At 38.6% G+C, this 16,921-nt stretch overlaps 1 protein-coding gene across 3 annotated transcripts in view; it reads right to left on the bottom strand.

Annotated features, from left to right (window-relative positions):
* DYNC1I1 (dynein cytoplasmic 1 intermediate chain 1) overlaps window positions 1-16,921 on the bottom strand; it is a 402,011-nt gene that overhangs the window by 6,653 nt on the left and 378,437 nt on the right. For all 3 annotated transcript variants that reach the window (XM_040260479.1, XM_040260481.1, XM_040260482.1), the window contains one exon: window positions 12,726-12,851. In XM_040260479.1, coding sequence (XP_040116413.1) covers window positions 12,726-12,851 — 126 coding nt within the window. The remainder of the gene's footprint in view (window positions 1-12,725; window positions 12,852-16,921) is intronic.

Genomic DNA, 16,921 nt, shown 5'->3' with positions numbered 1-16,921 from the left:
AGAGTAAATGCCTTTTATAGGATATGGCCATATATTTACAGCTGAGGGAACTAAGGCCAAAGGTAGTGTCTGAGGTAGCAATTTGGCCTTACGGAGGAGGTAACACGAACCTTAGATTTGCACAAGAAGCTTATGCCCTGCTCTCAGCTTGCTTACTGGCCGTGGTCAGGCACCTAACCTCTCGTTGCCTCCACTGTAATGGAGATAATGGCATCTGACCCATGTGTCAGCAGAGATGCGGAGGGGATGAGAAAGGTAATTTAATGAAGCACCATGAACTCAACACAGAAGAGCCAGGCACTCTTTTTCTTTGCACACTCAGATTGAACATATTCCTAAAAATGATACATTAATATATCGAGTGGCATACATATCAATTCTATATTATTTTTATGGTTCTGTTTTCCTTAAGAATTCTTTCGAATGTCTGCTACGTGAGGACTTTAAGGAACAGGCCTCTAACAGGTAGGAAATGGAAGGACAGGGAGCTCAGTGATTTGCTCCAGACCACGTAACTTGCCCCAGGTCAGTGTGGGGCAATCGGAAGCCTCACCCCTTCAGGGAATAAATGCCAGCGCGTCATGGCAGAAGGGCAGGCAGCTCATGTGTTCTCAGTCACCTGGTAAGAGAGTCTAAACATTATTTTTAACCTTTTGAGGTTCCTGAAAGATGCACGGGTCAGAAATAAACGGCAAAAGTTGTGGGGGAAACGCACGAAAATCTATCCCGTTCACGCTTCCCCTCTACCCCTCCAGTTCCGAGGCCGTCACAGGTCTGCCCTCCTCCCACACTGGAATGGGCACTCCCACCCCCAAATCCTCCCCTGCCTCACCCCCAGGTAACTCTCTAGGCTAACCACTGCCACAGATTGCATAATAACTTGATTTTGAGAATGGAGCCAGGAAGGACTTTTTTCAACCTCAGACATCATCCAGATATGATTTCTTTCACAGCTCTGCCAATAATTTGCTCTGTGTCCTTAGGAAATTTATGTCTCTAGCATCTCAGATCTCTCCTTCCTCATTTGCGAGAAAGGAATTCTGGCCACCAACTCCCAGGGCCACTGTGCATATTAAATAAGACCTCCCCCCAAATATAAAGAGTTTAAGCTCAATGTCTGGACATTAAAAAGCATGACTAAAGGTTGTCTGCCCTATATTTTTCCTTCTTAATGTTAATTCCCTCTCCTCCAATTGCTGTTGCTTCCTTTTTTCTTTCTTCCATTTCCTTCCATTCACCTATATAGAGCTGCATATGTTTAGAAGTACACCTTAAATTTTATCACATTTGCTTTCTTAAAAGCCCACACAAATCACTTCCTAGACAGTCACACATTTAATAATAGCTACGGTTTATGAACTGGGTGTGGGGAAAGGGTTCTTTCAGATCACAAGGAGAATCAGAGGATGTGTTATTAATTTAAAAAATTAAAGTATAATTATTCCTTGTAAACATATACATACACACACATGCATCTTTTTCACATATGACCAGTACAGTTTTATCAAGCTATTTCCTTTTCATGGCACTTTCTATAGTGGGATTCTACATTTTTAGCTCAAGTCGTAAGGCCTTGTAACCACTGAACATGCTCTTATAAAAATCAAATGACTTTTTATAACCAGGGTTAAACACACAAATATCATTCATGTGTCCCTTTTTATAAGCACGTGGCTAACCATTCTGAACAGTCCTCAGTCAAACCTCCCTCATTTGTTAGTAATTTTAAAGGGTTTATAGTACCTAGCAGCTGATTTTAAATAGCTGCATTATCTGCAGTAACTCCTACCAGCCCAATGCTATATTTTTTACGGTAAAAATATATCTCAGGCCTTGGTTAGTATAAAAGTAGGTTACTTTTTTTAAAAAAAAGAATGGATAATTAAGACAAAAAGTGTTCCGTGATTTCAGTTTATGATGCTTAATGTATCTAAGAAACCAAACAAAATGAATAGGACTCCAGGTTTCAGGATGAATATTCCATGAGTATGTGGTTCATCAGCATCTTTGTAATCTTTCAATTAAACGGAGTCAATTAAAAAAAAAAAAAAGCCTGATTATGTTAACCATGGATTCCAAAGATACATGACAATTCAGCTCCTGAATTAACCTAAAAATGAAAGTTTTTAAAAATGATCTCTTACAAATTACCTTTTCACTTTAATAAGCATTGATATTTTTGTTTGTTAATGCATTTACAGAAACTGTGGAGATGAACATGGATTTCTATAGAACTGCTAAAGCCCTCCTAAGCTCTAAAAGCTTTTTTAAAAGTACGATTATTAATGTCACCCCAGTTCAGGAGACTGGGGACTAACTGGTGTACAAACACACATTTGTGTTCAGAGGAAGCCTATGTTTTTTAGGACAATTCCCTTTGCCACACACACAGATGGAAGCAGAGTGGGAGGTAATAAGCAATGAAACAGCCGTCGGAATGGAACGACCAAGCTCCACTGTATTTAACTCTCTGGAGAGTCTACCATCACTGGTAACAATGGATGAAACCACGAACCAAAATTCCAAGCCAGAATGCAGTGTAGAGAGCACACAAATATAACCAGAGTGCATACTGTGCGGTAACTAAGTATTTACAGCAGTTTCAGAGAAGTCCAGAAAGTAGAAGTTACATTAGTCTCCATTCTGTAGCATCTGCTATTACCAGTCAGTGGTTAAAATTTCTGTGAAATTTAGCAGCATGCTAACCCATGGGCGTCTGACGATATCTGACTATTTTTTGGTTAAGAAAGAATTTCTTTTATCTAAAAATCCCATCTAAGGGAACCTTCAGTCACCCATGAAGCTTGAGACCTTTCTGCTAAACTTCTCTTCCTAGAATCTTTAAATTACTTTTATAGCATGTTTGTTAGAACAATACTTTTAAAAAATCCATTACCACCCAATTAAGGAAAGATATAAAGGTAGGACATAAAAGTCCAAAGTAAACAGTAACAAATATGGGCCTATATCAATTTCAATAAGCCAGCAAATGTCAAAGGAAATCATTTTAAACACTGTTCTTTAAAAAAAATGAACATTTAGAAATACTCTTCATGTTAAAATTTAGCATCATGGGTGCATAACAAAATTCTAAAGTTTTTACCTGAGAAGAAGAAAAAAAAAAATCACACAGCTGAAAAAGAGTTAATTCACTAAGGCTTAAAGATGACCTTGCTCACATCAGTATTAAAATCTCATCACCCTCTTCTTTAGAAATGTCTTAAGCATTATTTTTCTATTATTTTGAACTATCTATTTCTCTGTTCAAAAGATGGAAAAAAATGCTAAAGACATTTGACTGATGGGCAATAATGGAAAATAAACTTTTTAAACTTCATTACCACCATTTTTCCGTAACACAACAGATCAAGATGGCGGGGAAATGAGAGCGCATACACTGCTCAAACTGACCTGTCACACTAGCTGACTAAACATATATCCTTTCTCTTTCTGATATTATTAACTATAGTTTTTCTGGTAAATTCCTAGCAACCACTGCATCTAAGCAGTTTTGACAAAAAAGAAGGCTTATTGCTAAACACCTTAAAAACATTTACCAAGGTAATAAAAGAAATGTCATTCCCTCCTACTGAACGTTTGGGCATAAAAGAGGTATTTGTATAATGTAGTTCATGATTTACCGTATCTATAGTGTCCAAAAAAAGCATAATGAAAAAGAAGCATTTTTCCAGTGGTTTAACAACTATTTGAGTCAACTGTTAGGCTTTCATTATGGCTAGTGACCAACTGCTCATTTTTCAAAGCAAAGGAGAGAAGAGTAACTGGAATAGAGATTGGAGAAGAAGAACAAGCACTCTTTTCTAAGTTTATGTTCTACATACCTTTTCCCATGCAAATATAGTTATTTTTTCCTGGCCATCAATCTATAGACAAGTTGGAGGCTGCCGTCTGAACACTTCACACAAGTAAGCTTTTTCTTAACCTTCACCTGTGAAACATTCATTCACCTGGTTATTACTACTGAGTGCCTGTATGTGCCAGGCACTGTTCTAGGCCTGTTCAAATAGACGACAATGGGTAAGTATCTGTGGACCTGTAGATGTGCACTCTAAAGATCAGAAAAACTCTAGTGAGGAATGTGATTAACCAGAGGAGGGCTGCCAGACTGATTAAAGGTTCTATCTAAATGTTGCAAAAGTACTGGCCGACCATGAGGACGAAGATCAGAGAGAATTTCGGGCCCACTGATCAGTTTTATCCGCCAGCCTAAAAAGAAAGAATGCAAAACTGCTCCTACAGTGTTAAGCTCTGATATTCCCTAAACGATAAATAATTCATGTTTGGAAATGGAAAAGATGTTCTGATAGCTGACAGTCTCAGAAATCACGCACACCTTTCATGAAAGTGGAATACAATGATCCATTCACTTCCTCACTTTGCACGTCCAGCCTACATGGCACATAAATATTTATGCATGAACATGTATAGGCAGATATTTGATTTCATATTCTATTTCAGATATACCAATAGGAACACACATACTTACTGAAGAAACAAATAACTCTTCATTTCTATACAGGCTAGTGTTAATCTAGACTCATATGACTGGAGCAGCTTCATGCTTGGCTGGTCCAAGCCGTGATTTGAGGCTACTGTTCTAGGCAGTAATGTTTCAAGATAAAATTTAGCAGTTCTGAAATTCTAAAACTAAACACAATTTTGTTAGACATAAAAAAAATTAACACTATAATTAATGACTGCCTCAGAATCCAAACTGCTATTGAAGATGACAGTTTGAAACCACAGAAGAATCATAAAGATGATTAATTAATTATACAAACTATTACTTGTTTCAGAAGGTTTATATTCAAAGACCATTTATCACCAAAATGGGAATATATTAATCTCATTGAATATTGCAAATTACTATGCACACATTAATTTGGTTTTTACAAAATTAGATATTAGGGTTTTCTTTTCATTTAGTCAACTACTCCGTAATATATAAAAGTCATAAGTATTTTCTTATCAATTCAGAAAAAAAAGTGGCTTGAAAATTTATAAAGTAATGCTACCTGAATAAGCACACTATTTATATAATAATTAGTTTAATCATGGTCTTTAACATATGTAATTATCAAAATAGACCCACTGCTACTACATTTACTATAAGATGAATAATTATAACATTAATTGAAATAGCACTTTCTTTTTAACATACTTTTCCTAGAAAAAAATCACGTTAACACTAAAATTATAATCATATATTTTAACCAGATGATTTTATTTCAAATACATATAATTTATTATGACAAGGAAATGAACTAATATATTATTTCAAAGTAGCTTATTTTATGTAATTATATTTATTAGCACCCCAAATCTGTCCGTACAAATATGCCTTTGTGCTTTTTACTTAACTGTACAGGTTTGTGGCTATGATAATAAACATTCAGGTTAAAAACACTAACTATCTGGATTTTCAGTTTTTATCTGGATTTGGGCATCACATAAGTCTTTTCCATGGAGGGAAAAACCAAAAGAAGTGTTTAGCATTAGCGAAGGAAAAAACACTGTTTAACCCACGGAAGAATAAGCTAGCACTTGAAAGACTTAGAGCCCAGAAATCTACGGCCACACTCATTTAATGAGAAACACAAGTGTTCGGGGCAATTATAACTGGACTCTGGTAAGCCGAGCCTAGTTCTGCCCTCCCCTCTCCTCCTGGATACTGCCAGAACTTAGCCACGCTATCGGGCTCGTCATCGGCAGAGGATAATGACTTTCATAAAGCACAATAATTAAATCGACTGATTTCAAGTGCAGTTCTTTTTCATTAAGGAACTCTCATTTGAATCAACCCCCAAATTTCAGTTTAACTTCGTATTTTGTGTTCTGCATGCCAGCCTTCCCCACAGAGGGGGATTATTTATATTCAGGGCATAAATTCCTGTGGAAAAGGGATGTAGGCCCTGTCCTACTGGAAAACGTGAAGTCATTCCATGAAGCGAACAATTATTGCCTCAGTGTAATCCACTTAAAAACCATACGTCTATTATTTATTTTGCATCGCTCAAACACTCTTTTAACTCCCAATATTTCCAGTTTATCAGGTGCTACTATGCTGATCAGCGATTTAAAGTACAAGGAAAATGGCTCACGGAATCTCTTTTTCTTCTTACTCTAGCTGTTGGTGAGAACGGCTGGAGGCACTTTTTATAGTCCTTGTACATTACACCTTGACCATCATTCTAAAGTATCTTGCATAGGTCATTTTTCCTACTGGGATTCCATGTAGAATTTTCATTCCAATTTTTAATTGTAGCTTTAAAACAGATTCAGATAAACATTTTAAAACCATGCTTTAGCGACTGCATTTAATCTCATATTCTCCTTTTTCCCTTCCAAGATTTTTTAAGGCCCTTTTAAACATATTGACAAATGTGAAATTTACTGCATTTATTACAATTTGTATAAGATGACTGCCTTTCCTTCGGCCCCCAAGAGTCACAGCAAACAAGGCACACGAAATGGTGCCAGAGCTCAGGGTTAAAATGTAAAGATTCATACATATTCCCTTAGATAATGAGTGAACAGGATGCTAAGCAGAGAGAGCCAGGGCAGTAAGACTTCCTCATCTCCCAAATTACAGTTTTTCAGCTGCCGTTTTATTTTTCCAACTCTACTTTCAGCCGAAATGATTTTGGAATTTTATCGTTTGACTACTGTAGGAATATAATCAGGGATTTGAAACTTACGCATATTTATCCCCACTGAAAACAAAATCTTCCCTAGAAGAGGTTAATGGAAAAAGAAAGAAATAGGAGGTAGAAGATAAACTGCTTCTTTCACAACTGGGGCTGCAAACAGCATTCTAACTAATTCAGATAAGCAGCAAACATAGTTGTTAGGGGATATTTATGACAGCTGCATCTGTGTGACTGCTCTGAAGCATTAACAATGGCAACGGGCTTTCTGTAAAACACATCGGCAAGAAAGACAGGTAGCGAGGCTGGTTATCAATCATCGGGACACGTGAATAATTCTACACTCACTGGCCCATGTGCTGTTGAAATCAGCTTTCTCTCTCTATATATAGAAAACCTTGCTATTTGGTAAAGAGCCTTGGCCGTGAGTAATTCTTATTTTTAATTCTTAAGAATATGTGTGTTCACACATCATTTTTGAAAAATCCAACAATGATTAACAGGTCTGAAGAAGAATACATACAACATTTTCAGGTTATATTTGTAGTTAATTTATGACTTGTTATCTTACTCATCTTTCATTAATTGAATGGGATCACACAGCTCCAGAACAGATGGTGTCCCATAGTTTGGGGAGCAAAATCTTGCAAACTTATTAAAGTGCTGGGCTCATTTTAAAATTTAGATCTTTGACTTTTAAGTGGTACATGCAACCACTGTCTATTTAAGTAACTTTTGAGATACATGAATAGAATAAAAATTATAGCCAAATAATAAAAGGGGTCTTTCACAGAATTAATATAACTTCCATTTATGCTAATAGGAGGTAAGCACCTGCTCTGCAAAGAAAATAGACCCCTATCTGTGAAAATAAATGTGTACAGTGTATTTTCCAGATACAATGCCAAAATCAAACAACCAAAAATATATGTTGTATAAACAAAGCGTCATGTGGCCTACCTGAAAACACTGTGTTTTATACTTTACCTCCTTACTCATAGGCTTTGAGATGTTACTCATGCCTTTGCCATTTAAATGTAACAGAAAAAAAAAGGATGGACAGACTCAATCTGGTGATTTCAGTGAGCGCACACACAATCCCCTGTTTACCCCTTCAGAAGTTCATAATAAATTGCATCAGTAAATCTGGATCCAAGCCACTGCTCTCTGCCATCATCTTTAAAGTCATGGAGGATAACTGTGCCTAGTAGAGGTGGGCACGATCATGGGGGCACTGTGCTGGGACTCCCTGCAGCAGCTGCACCACGGCTGGGACGGGACGAGGCAGGTGGCTGTTACGACTGGTGACATCAAGTCCCTTTCTGCAGTACCCTTTGGTGAATGTCAGGTCCCACAGGAAGGCACAGCGACCTGGGCTGAATGGCGCTGTCTCCACCAGGAGTCACAGAAGTCTCCTTTCAGGGGCCAGAGAAAGGCTGTCCCTCTCAACTCCACCTGAAGGTAGGTATCATAGTGCTCTCTCCCTAAAACTTCAGTACACTCTCAGTTAAAATTATGTGATCAAAAGAGGGTTGTGGGGAGGGGAACTAGAATATCCACCAAATGCCCAAATATCATGACACTGAGAATGTGGAAACATCGCTCTTCTCATCCAACAGTTTAAAATAGTCCTAAGGAACAGGGACTATCAATACTGGGCTTCTTGGGTGGCACAGTGGTAAAAATATCCGCCTGCCAACGCAGGAGACACGGGTTCAATCCCTGTGTTGGGACGATGCCCTCGAGAAGGAAAGGGCAACCCACTGCATTATTCTTGCCTGGAGAATCCCATGGACAGAGGAGCCTGCCGGGCCATGGTCCTTGGGGCCGCAAAGAGTCGGACCCGAGTGAGCACGCACGCATGCATGCAAAGAATAGGTAATAATAACATCATACAGCAGGTACGACATTTAACCACCTCTCTAAAGATTTCTCTTTCCTAATGGTCTTCGTCAAGACCAAAACTTTTCATTTCTGATTTGTACTGTGAGGGTACTGAAAGCAATACTCTCCTGGACCAGACTGAATACAGAGTCTGAGGGACCCAGTGCAACCTGGCAACATGAGGGATCTTGCTGGAAAATGTCTGAACAATTGCAGGACGGTGACAGCAGAGCTTTAAACCAAGCTCAGGGCGCCTCTCGGAGAAGGCAGTGGCACCCCACTCCAGCACTCTTGCCTGGAAAACCTCCATCCATGGTGGAGCTGCAGGCCATGGGGTCGCCAAGAGTCAGGCACGACTGAGCAACTTCCTTTCCACTTTTCACTTTCATGTACTGGAGAAGGAAATGGCAACCCACTCCAGTACTCTTGCCTGGAGAATGCCAGGGATGGCGGCGCCTGGTGGGCTGCCATTTAAGGGGTCGCACAGGGTCGGACACGACTGACGCGACTTAGCAGCAGCAGGGCTCCTCTGCATGGGGCCCTGTGAGACAACAGCGCAGGTGAAGCCAGCCTTGCTCTAAAACAGGACCTTAGTGAGAGATAGCCTGCTGCTCTCACCTCCGTTCTCCACAGCCTAACAGAAAATTCGGTCAAGAACACCACAGGAGAACGGGTGTGAGATGTTCTCTGGCTGACAAGACACCCATCTGAAGTACTGAGGTCCAAGAAAATGGATCAACAGTGTGTCCTCTCAAAACTACCATCAACTTTCATATCCAGATTGTATTATAAGGCTTACCTGAAAGTGTTTCATCATCCTCCTAGAAGGTTCCACAGGCCAGGTTTTCTATCCAAAGGCCAGCGTGACCCTGGTGATGGGTTTCGTTTTAATGGGGACTGGAGGACCAATTTTGAATACAGATAATGGGAGCACAGTTTCCAGGCAGTCTGATCCTCAATGACATCCTTTTTCTTTTCCTCTAAATTTTTTTTTCCTTTGAAAGTCACTTCTTGCTCCAAACCCTTCTCCTTTGTCAGCCGTGCACCGGTATTGGATTTGACCTTGAATTCCAGATGGGCCAGGTTGCTGTAAAGGCACTCTGGTTTTCCACAGTGTAGGTGATTACAAAGGCTGGCGGGGTGCTGTTTACGGGGTGCCCTTCTCTTCTAAGGGGCGTCCCTGGTGGCTCAGACAGTAAAGAATCTGCCTGCAATGTGGAAGACCGGGGTTCGATCCCTGGGTTGGGAAGATCCTCTGGAGAAGGGAACGGCAACCCACTCCAGTATTCTTGCCTGGGGAAAATCCAGGACAGAGGAGCCTGGCGGGCTACAGTCCACGGGGCTGCAGAGAGTTGGAAGTGACTAACACAACACAACACAACACAACAGCATTTAAGGACAGTTACACTCCATCAGTACCAGGTTGGTGAACGAGACAACAATAATTACCATCATGGCAGTATCTCCCATGATCTACCATCTCTCCCAAGTGGGCTTCAGCTAAACTTAGCTGCTGGAAAGTCATCTTTCCCTTCAGGACATGGAACTCTACAGAGTTGGTCTTCAGAAACTTAGAACAGGATATTAGGACAGAAAAGTACCCCTTTATTTCTCCCCCAAAATACACGAGATAAATTTGTAAATATGTTACAAAAACACTCAGGAAAATATATACTTTCAGCAAAATTATGTTGTAAAGTCTGAGTTTTTCTGAGCTATAGATGACTTTTTATAGGATCAAACAATACAAAAGGAACTGTTCAAATATATAAGCCTATCCTGATGTTTGGTCCCTCAGAAAAGGGCTAGAAGATTATAATATTAGCTTCTCTCAAAAAATTGTATAACCCTTTTTTTCCTGGTAGTGAATTTGTAGGGATAAACAACCCTACAAATAGTTGGGCCTATTATATGTCACAGAGATTTTTCTATAGCCTGTCTAGACTCCAGACAATAGGTGAGACTGGCCTAGAGTTGCAGACATTTCTATAGTCTGTAATATCACTTAGAAAAGCAAGGGCAATAATACCAAAATGAAAACCAGCCTGACCTGCTAGTACGATAGAGGAAATATGAGTATAACAACACTATACAATTTAGAAATGATGACAACAACGTACGAAGACGTTTTAGCAGCCACATATCAGTCAAAGCAACTTACAAAATCAAATATACTCCCAAATTATGAGTCAGTCAAGTAATTCTGTCCCATGGCTACATTATAACTTATTGCAGTAAATTCCGTATACATGTTATGCTGTATTTTCTTACTGCCTAAAGGTGGTGTGTGTAAATGTGTATTACATGTATATATGAATTATGTTTATATATGAAGTATGTGTGGTCAACATGCAGATTTTTCAAAATGCCTTACTTTAAATAAACCAGGCTGTCGAACTATTATACTTTTCAGTGCTCTTGGATAAAGCAATGTTGTATATACTCCTAAAAGAGTTAAGGAATGTTATGTATAATAAGCAAGGGAGGTAGAGAAGGGAGTTTTAAAATTTCATCTATTTCTACCATTTCATCTCTGAGCACATCTGTTTTCTCTGCTGCTATTATACCCATTATAAACAAAGGAAAGAGAGAAACTTTTTTGTTTCTTAATATTTCCCTTCTTTTCTACCTCTCAATTTTTTAAAACAAATGAACCGGTGTAGAATACATGTTTTTGCTGCTTAGTTTTGTTTTGATGAAGACCATGAAAAAGATGCACTGACTAAAATATTCACTGAAGGAAATACTGGCAATATTTTGGCTTTAGAATGAAATGTATTGGCAATATTTTCAGTTCCGAAGGGTATTCTCTCAGTTCCGAAGGGCATTCTCTTTCTCAAAAGATTTCAAGCTATGTCAGTAGTCACCAGACCATTTCCTTCTCACCACTGGGGATGAATATTAACAGAGCCTTTGTCACTGTTGGAATGACTCAGCTGGCGGCATCAGGAGTAGTTAAGGGGGAGTCTAGTGAAACAGTATGCAGTGAACAGAGAGATTCTTCAGCTATTTTACTTAGAGGGGTACATCCCCAAGCAGAAAACCCCCATCTCTGAAGTCATTCAGTTTCTGTCTCTATATAAAAACACATACACACACAAACACCATCCAGCTTGTTTCAACACAACCAACTCTGCCATATAGCGTCACCAAAGTTCCACTGTAGAACAAACCGTCTAGGACTGCCAAAATCGTAGAAAGCTCATTGATGAAAACATAAAGAACCCTTCTCGGTGTGATCAGCTCTGCCCACCCACCAGGCACTCAAAGCACACTCCTGGGGCGTAGGATTTACGCCTAGAAACGTGGTGTATTTCCCCCCGGAATGCAAATGTTAGATTCATATTACACTAACACAATTTACACAACATGCTTATTTTGTTTGGCTTGAAAGTTCAATATTTTGTTTGTCTTTAAGAAAAAACTTCTTTCACCCCATCAGAAATGAAGATTTTTGTCAACACTTTCTCACAGAGTAAAAATAAACAGGTATGCTTCCATAAAATTGTTCTGTAATGTAATAACTAAGTGTAGTATGGATATTCAAGGAGATTTATCTGAAATCAAACATGTAGTTCTTCTGATGTGTGCCATAATATTCAGAAGTATTTTATACATCATATAACAAGATAAACCAGATAAGTATACACTGCATATAACAACTTTGAATATCACGAAAACGGTACGAAGTTCTGACTCACCTCAGCTATTTAATTGGCTACTTTTAATTAAAGAGTAATAGTATATACCTTTTAATTGGACATACCAACTAAAGCTTGACTTTTCAAAATAAACAACAAGTTCCAAATTCAATGTTAGCATGATGAATTTGGCAAACTTTTCATTCTCATGAAATTGGCAGGGGAAGTGGGGTAGGTGGGAGTGCAGGTGGAGAGAGGACCATGCTTCCTCACAGGATAGCTGGGAATTCTATAGCACTCAGAAAGTAGCCAGATCATTAACTAACGGGTCCTGGAGGCCCCAAGGAAGCCTCCCCAAACTCCCACTGAAGTCAATGGAAATTTGCAAAAGTACTCGAGAGGGCTCTCATGGTCCACAAGGTGCTGCCAAAAATTTCACTAGGTATTTCAACCAGATACACAAGCCAAAAAAAAAAAGGAAGCCTGAACACCAAAACACTAAATCAAAACACCCAAACCGAATAACATGTACCTCTCCGACGTCGTAGATCCAAATACGGCCTTCCGAGTCCCCAACGGCAACTTCCTTGCCACCGTGAGCCCAACGAGCACGGTTCAGGGCGGACGCCCCCTCAATGGCCACACTTGCTGTTGGGACCTGCCAAAGGGGTTACAACAGAAACCAAGAACCTCTGAATATGAATTTAAATATACGAATTGACAATGCTACGTTTAACTGGATGAGTCACCGCGGCCTGCGTGTGCATGAAGTAACGTTCGTCTCTTGTGCAGTGGGTAAAGGATTCATTGTTCTTAAATCATATGCTCCACTGAATTAAGAGGTAGAGAGGAGAGACACTTCAAAAAAAAGGAACAGAGAGGGAGTCTTTTGCCATAGTGGGCAGCAAGTGACATAAATATTTCTGCAGATTATGCAGGGTGCACAGACAACATCACACAGCAGCTAAATGTGAGACTTCTTGATTGGGTCCTGATTTATGGATTGACGGAGAGGAGGGAGACTTCAGGATTTACCAAGATTAAGGATACTATAAAAGGGGGGGATGGGGTGTACGGTGAAAAATAAGTCATATTACTAAGTGTCTTCAGGGGAAAAAAATGTATTGATCCCTTGAAACCTCATCATGGAAGGGATGCTCAGAAGAAAAAGTTCAAAACCTCAAGTTCTCCTGCTTCTCCTATCTCCACCCTGTTTTCCTTCCTCCCAGCAGTACCAGGGTGCAGGAAGTGCCAACTCTGAAAATGTCCTCAGGACGATATCCTGACAGAGTGGAGCACACACTTGTAGAAAAGGCCTTACACCTCCTTTAATAAGCACCTGAAATCTGACAACATTGATAATTGCAAATATTAATCATTATTAAAGTGAACTGGAGGTGCTGAGATGGAACCCACAGTATTTGTTGTAAGAACCTTACTATTTGGAAAAAAGAATTTTAGTGGGTCTACCCTTCTTTCATCATGAGTTGTGTAAACTCGCATCTGGAAGTTTGGGAGTTTGTAACTGATAGAAAGATCAGCTCTCTGAGCTTTCTACAAGAATGTTGAATAGGAAATGACAACAGCCCATTAAAAAAGGTAAATGTTAAAACAAAAAGGAAAAAAATATATAGTGAAAAGAGGGCCACCAACATCATCTCATGCCACCATTTCAAGACCTGTGTCTAATACACATGACTTCTTAGGGTGGAAACACGACCTGGCCTGCGCCTCTGCCCTCCCCGCCTGCCCCTGGCGTTCTGTTATTAAGGGAATTGAAACCATCTGTTTATATGAGATTATTGACCCAACACCTATCTTTAAAATAGCAATAAAAACTCCATCATATGGAAGAATCTATGTTTAAATTTAATCTTGAAATCAATAAAAATTCTTTTACCTGCTTAAATCACGGTATATCAATTGATAGCAAAAATGTAAAACAAAAGTCCCTAGCTCATGTTTTTTTTTTTTTTTAAATACACAATTTCTATAATAAAGGGACCTGCTGTGCAGTGCTGCAGACTGAATTTTTAACCAAACTTTTCAAAGGCCAAAACAATATGAATTGCAATAGGCCATAATTCTGTCAATACACTTTATCATTAGTGTGCTACTCAGAAAACAAATCTGAGAATCAGCTAGATAGTTTTCAGAGTTAAAATTTTTAACTCCATAATTTAGGGAGATCATAAGGCTCCCACTTTTCATAACGCTGGTTAATATCAGATTTTATCTCTGAACAATCTCAAAAATTGAATAGAAAGTATTTAATCTTAATATAAATGTGACAAAAGATCACTCAAAATAAAATGATTTTTGGATACATTTTAAATTATGCCTACAACATATTAAAGAATTTTCTATATTTATTTAGAATTAAGTAACGTAGCAAACTGGAACAATTTCTATTTTAACTGTTTAAAAATATCTTTTCATAGATATCATAAATGGTGGGGGTAAAAAAATAGACACTGGCAGTCTATAACATATCCTAAAAGAATTATGAAATGTATGAAGAAAATGACAAAAATATTTCATTAATTTGACAAGTAATGAGTTTTCAAAAGTCGCTGAATCTACAATGAAAATAATGCATAACTGTCTCTTACACTTGTATTTCAGTTTCTTATATATTTTCACAGTTTTTAATCATTTTAATTGCAAACACAGAATATATACACATAGTTTACCACACTGCATAGAGATCAGTAACAGTGAAGTAGGTGAATGTAAAAACTGTCCTTGCATAGGAGTACTTGGAATAAGTTGGTTTAAAAAGCACTGTATTTTGAACACCGACAAAGCAGCACTGAAGTTTCAGGTTTTTTTTTTTTTTTTTTTTTAAAACAAATCTAATTTCTAATTGGACAAATATTTGAAAAATCTTGTTCAACTTGACAGAAGACGAAAGTGATTTGAGGGTTTTAAAAAGTGTTCAGTTTATTACTGGATCTGAATCAGGCTCAATGTATCTACTATTATTGCAAAAGCAGAACTATGTTCACCGCAAAACGAAACGATTTGCATGCCCAGTAATGATTTCTTAAAATGCTTAGCTATAAGAGACTTATGTGGTTGTCTCTTGATACCTAGAGAGAGGAAAGGGAGAAAAAAAAAAAAATCACATTTGGCAATGCTGAGATATTATTTCATTTTACCTAAAGAGCAGATAAAAAAACAAAACTAAACAAAAAGAGTTACAGAGGAATTACTAAGGAGTTGGTAGGACACTCCACTGCACCATATTAATAGTTGAGTATCACCTGAACTCACTTCTAGTAAATCTGATTTCTAACTATGTGTGTGTGGTTGGGGAGGGGGGGTGTTTCCTAAGTCAGACTGAAAACTGTGCTTTTTTGGGTTGTTTACAGTGAATGAGTTTATTCTACCAAAGAGAAACAATATGACTTTAATCAATGGTGATGAAAGACTTTGGGAAACCATTACACTGTCGAGTAGTAGGCACCTTTCCATGAAAGGCAATAATGTTATAAAAGTTTCAAAGTCTGAAATGATGGGCCCTGCACTACTGCTGCCCTGCATTTCCAAAGACACTTCATTACATAACTCTTGTCCTTGTCATGCAGTTCTGGTAGCCAAAAGGAAAAATCAGAAACAGAGTTAAATGGGAAGATTTGTAAAAGACAACTATTTGGCAGTGGTTTTAGGTGAATATAATCTTGTATGATACAGTGACTCAGTAATAACACCTGAAGGATATTTCCCTGCCCCTCCCCCCAAAAATATCAGGGCAGCCCGGTTCTCCTCACCTCCCCCAGCTGTAGGCTTCCTAATTAAAAAGGCTAAGCTGTTTCCTGTTCAGAACACTTCAAAAGACCTCTCCCTTGTTCTCCACTTGACACTTAGTTTTCAGCACTTGTTCTTCTTACCTGTCCACTCTTATTGATGGAGAGCTACCCTGAATCAGGGACCAGCTGATGACCAGACCATTTTATTGTATTAAACTGAAGGACCTTTAATATTCATGTTTCTTTTTAAACTCAACCCCAAACTCTAGTACCTGAAAATCAGCACCTCAATAATTTTGAGAGTGGAAAATAGGAATAAGACATGTGACATAATTTTAAAAACATGAATACATACAGCATGCTTTTTTAAAAGACTATTTCCCTGTGATTAATTGCCTTTTGAAAAAAATTTCACTTGTGAAGTACTCCAAATGTGACATGTTAAAATATTTTTTAAAAATTACTGAATATACATGTTCAGAGATAGAAACTATTATAAAAGTGGTGAGTTCAGTCTCTTAGACAAGGATTATTTACCTTCTAAAAATTAAATGAAGACTAGATCTAAACATCAACAGTCCAGAGAATTATCTTTTACGGATTTAAAACAGAAATCGTGCAAACAGCAAACACTGGCAAATAGCCCTTTAAAAAAGCCCAATCTCAAGTCAGAGTCCACAAAAGCTTACTTTTCCAAGTGCTTGCCCATAGTTATTTCAACACCACTCTCAAATATGCCCCAGCGTCCTTTCCCGCAGTGAAAGGCGTGAACACGTATGGTTTTGCTCTTTGCAAAGAAGGGTCGTCAATTGTCCAGGATTCTGCCACGGTTTTAGGGATGAAGTGAGATTACATGATTTGGGGCCAAATGCATCTGCCAATTCCCTGCAGAGCAGCGGAGAATGGGGGGTCGGCAGCACAGCTGCAATTAGAGGGTCTGTCCAAAAAAAGGCCGTTTCTGAGAGGGGGGGAGACG

The sequence above is a fragment of the Oryx dammah genome, unplaced genomic scaffold, assembly GCF_014754425.2.
Source record: "Oryx dammah isolate SB20612 unplaced genomic scaffold, SCBI_Odam_1.1 HiC_scaffold_18, whole genome shotgun sequence".
NCBI lineage: Eukaryota > Metazoa > Chordata > Mammalia > Artiodactyla > Bovidae > Oryx > Oryx dammah.
Note: the sequence above shows the minus strand (reverse complement) of the source record. Positions and strands in the feature narration are given on the sequence as shown.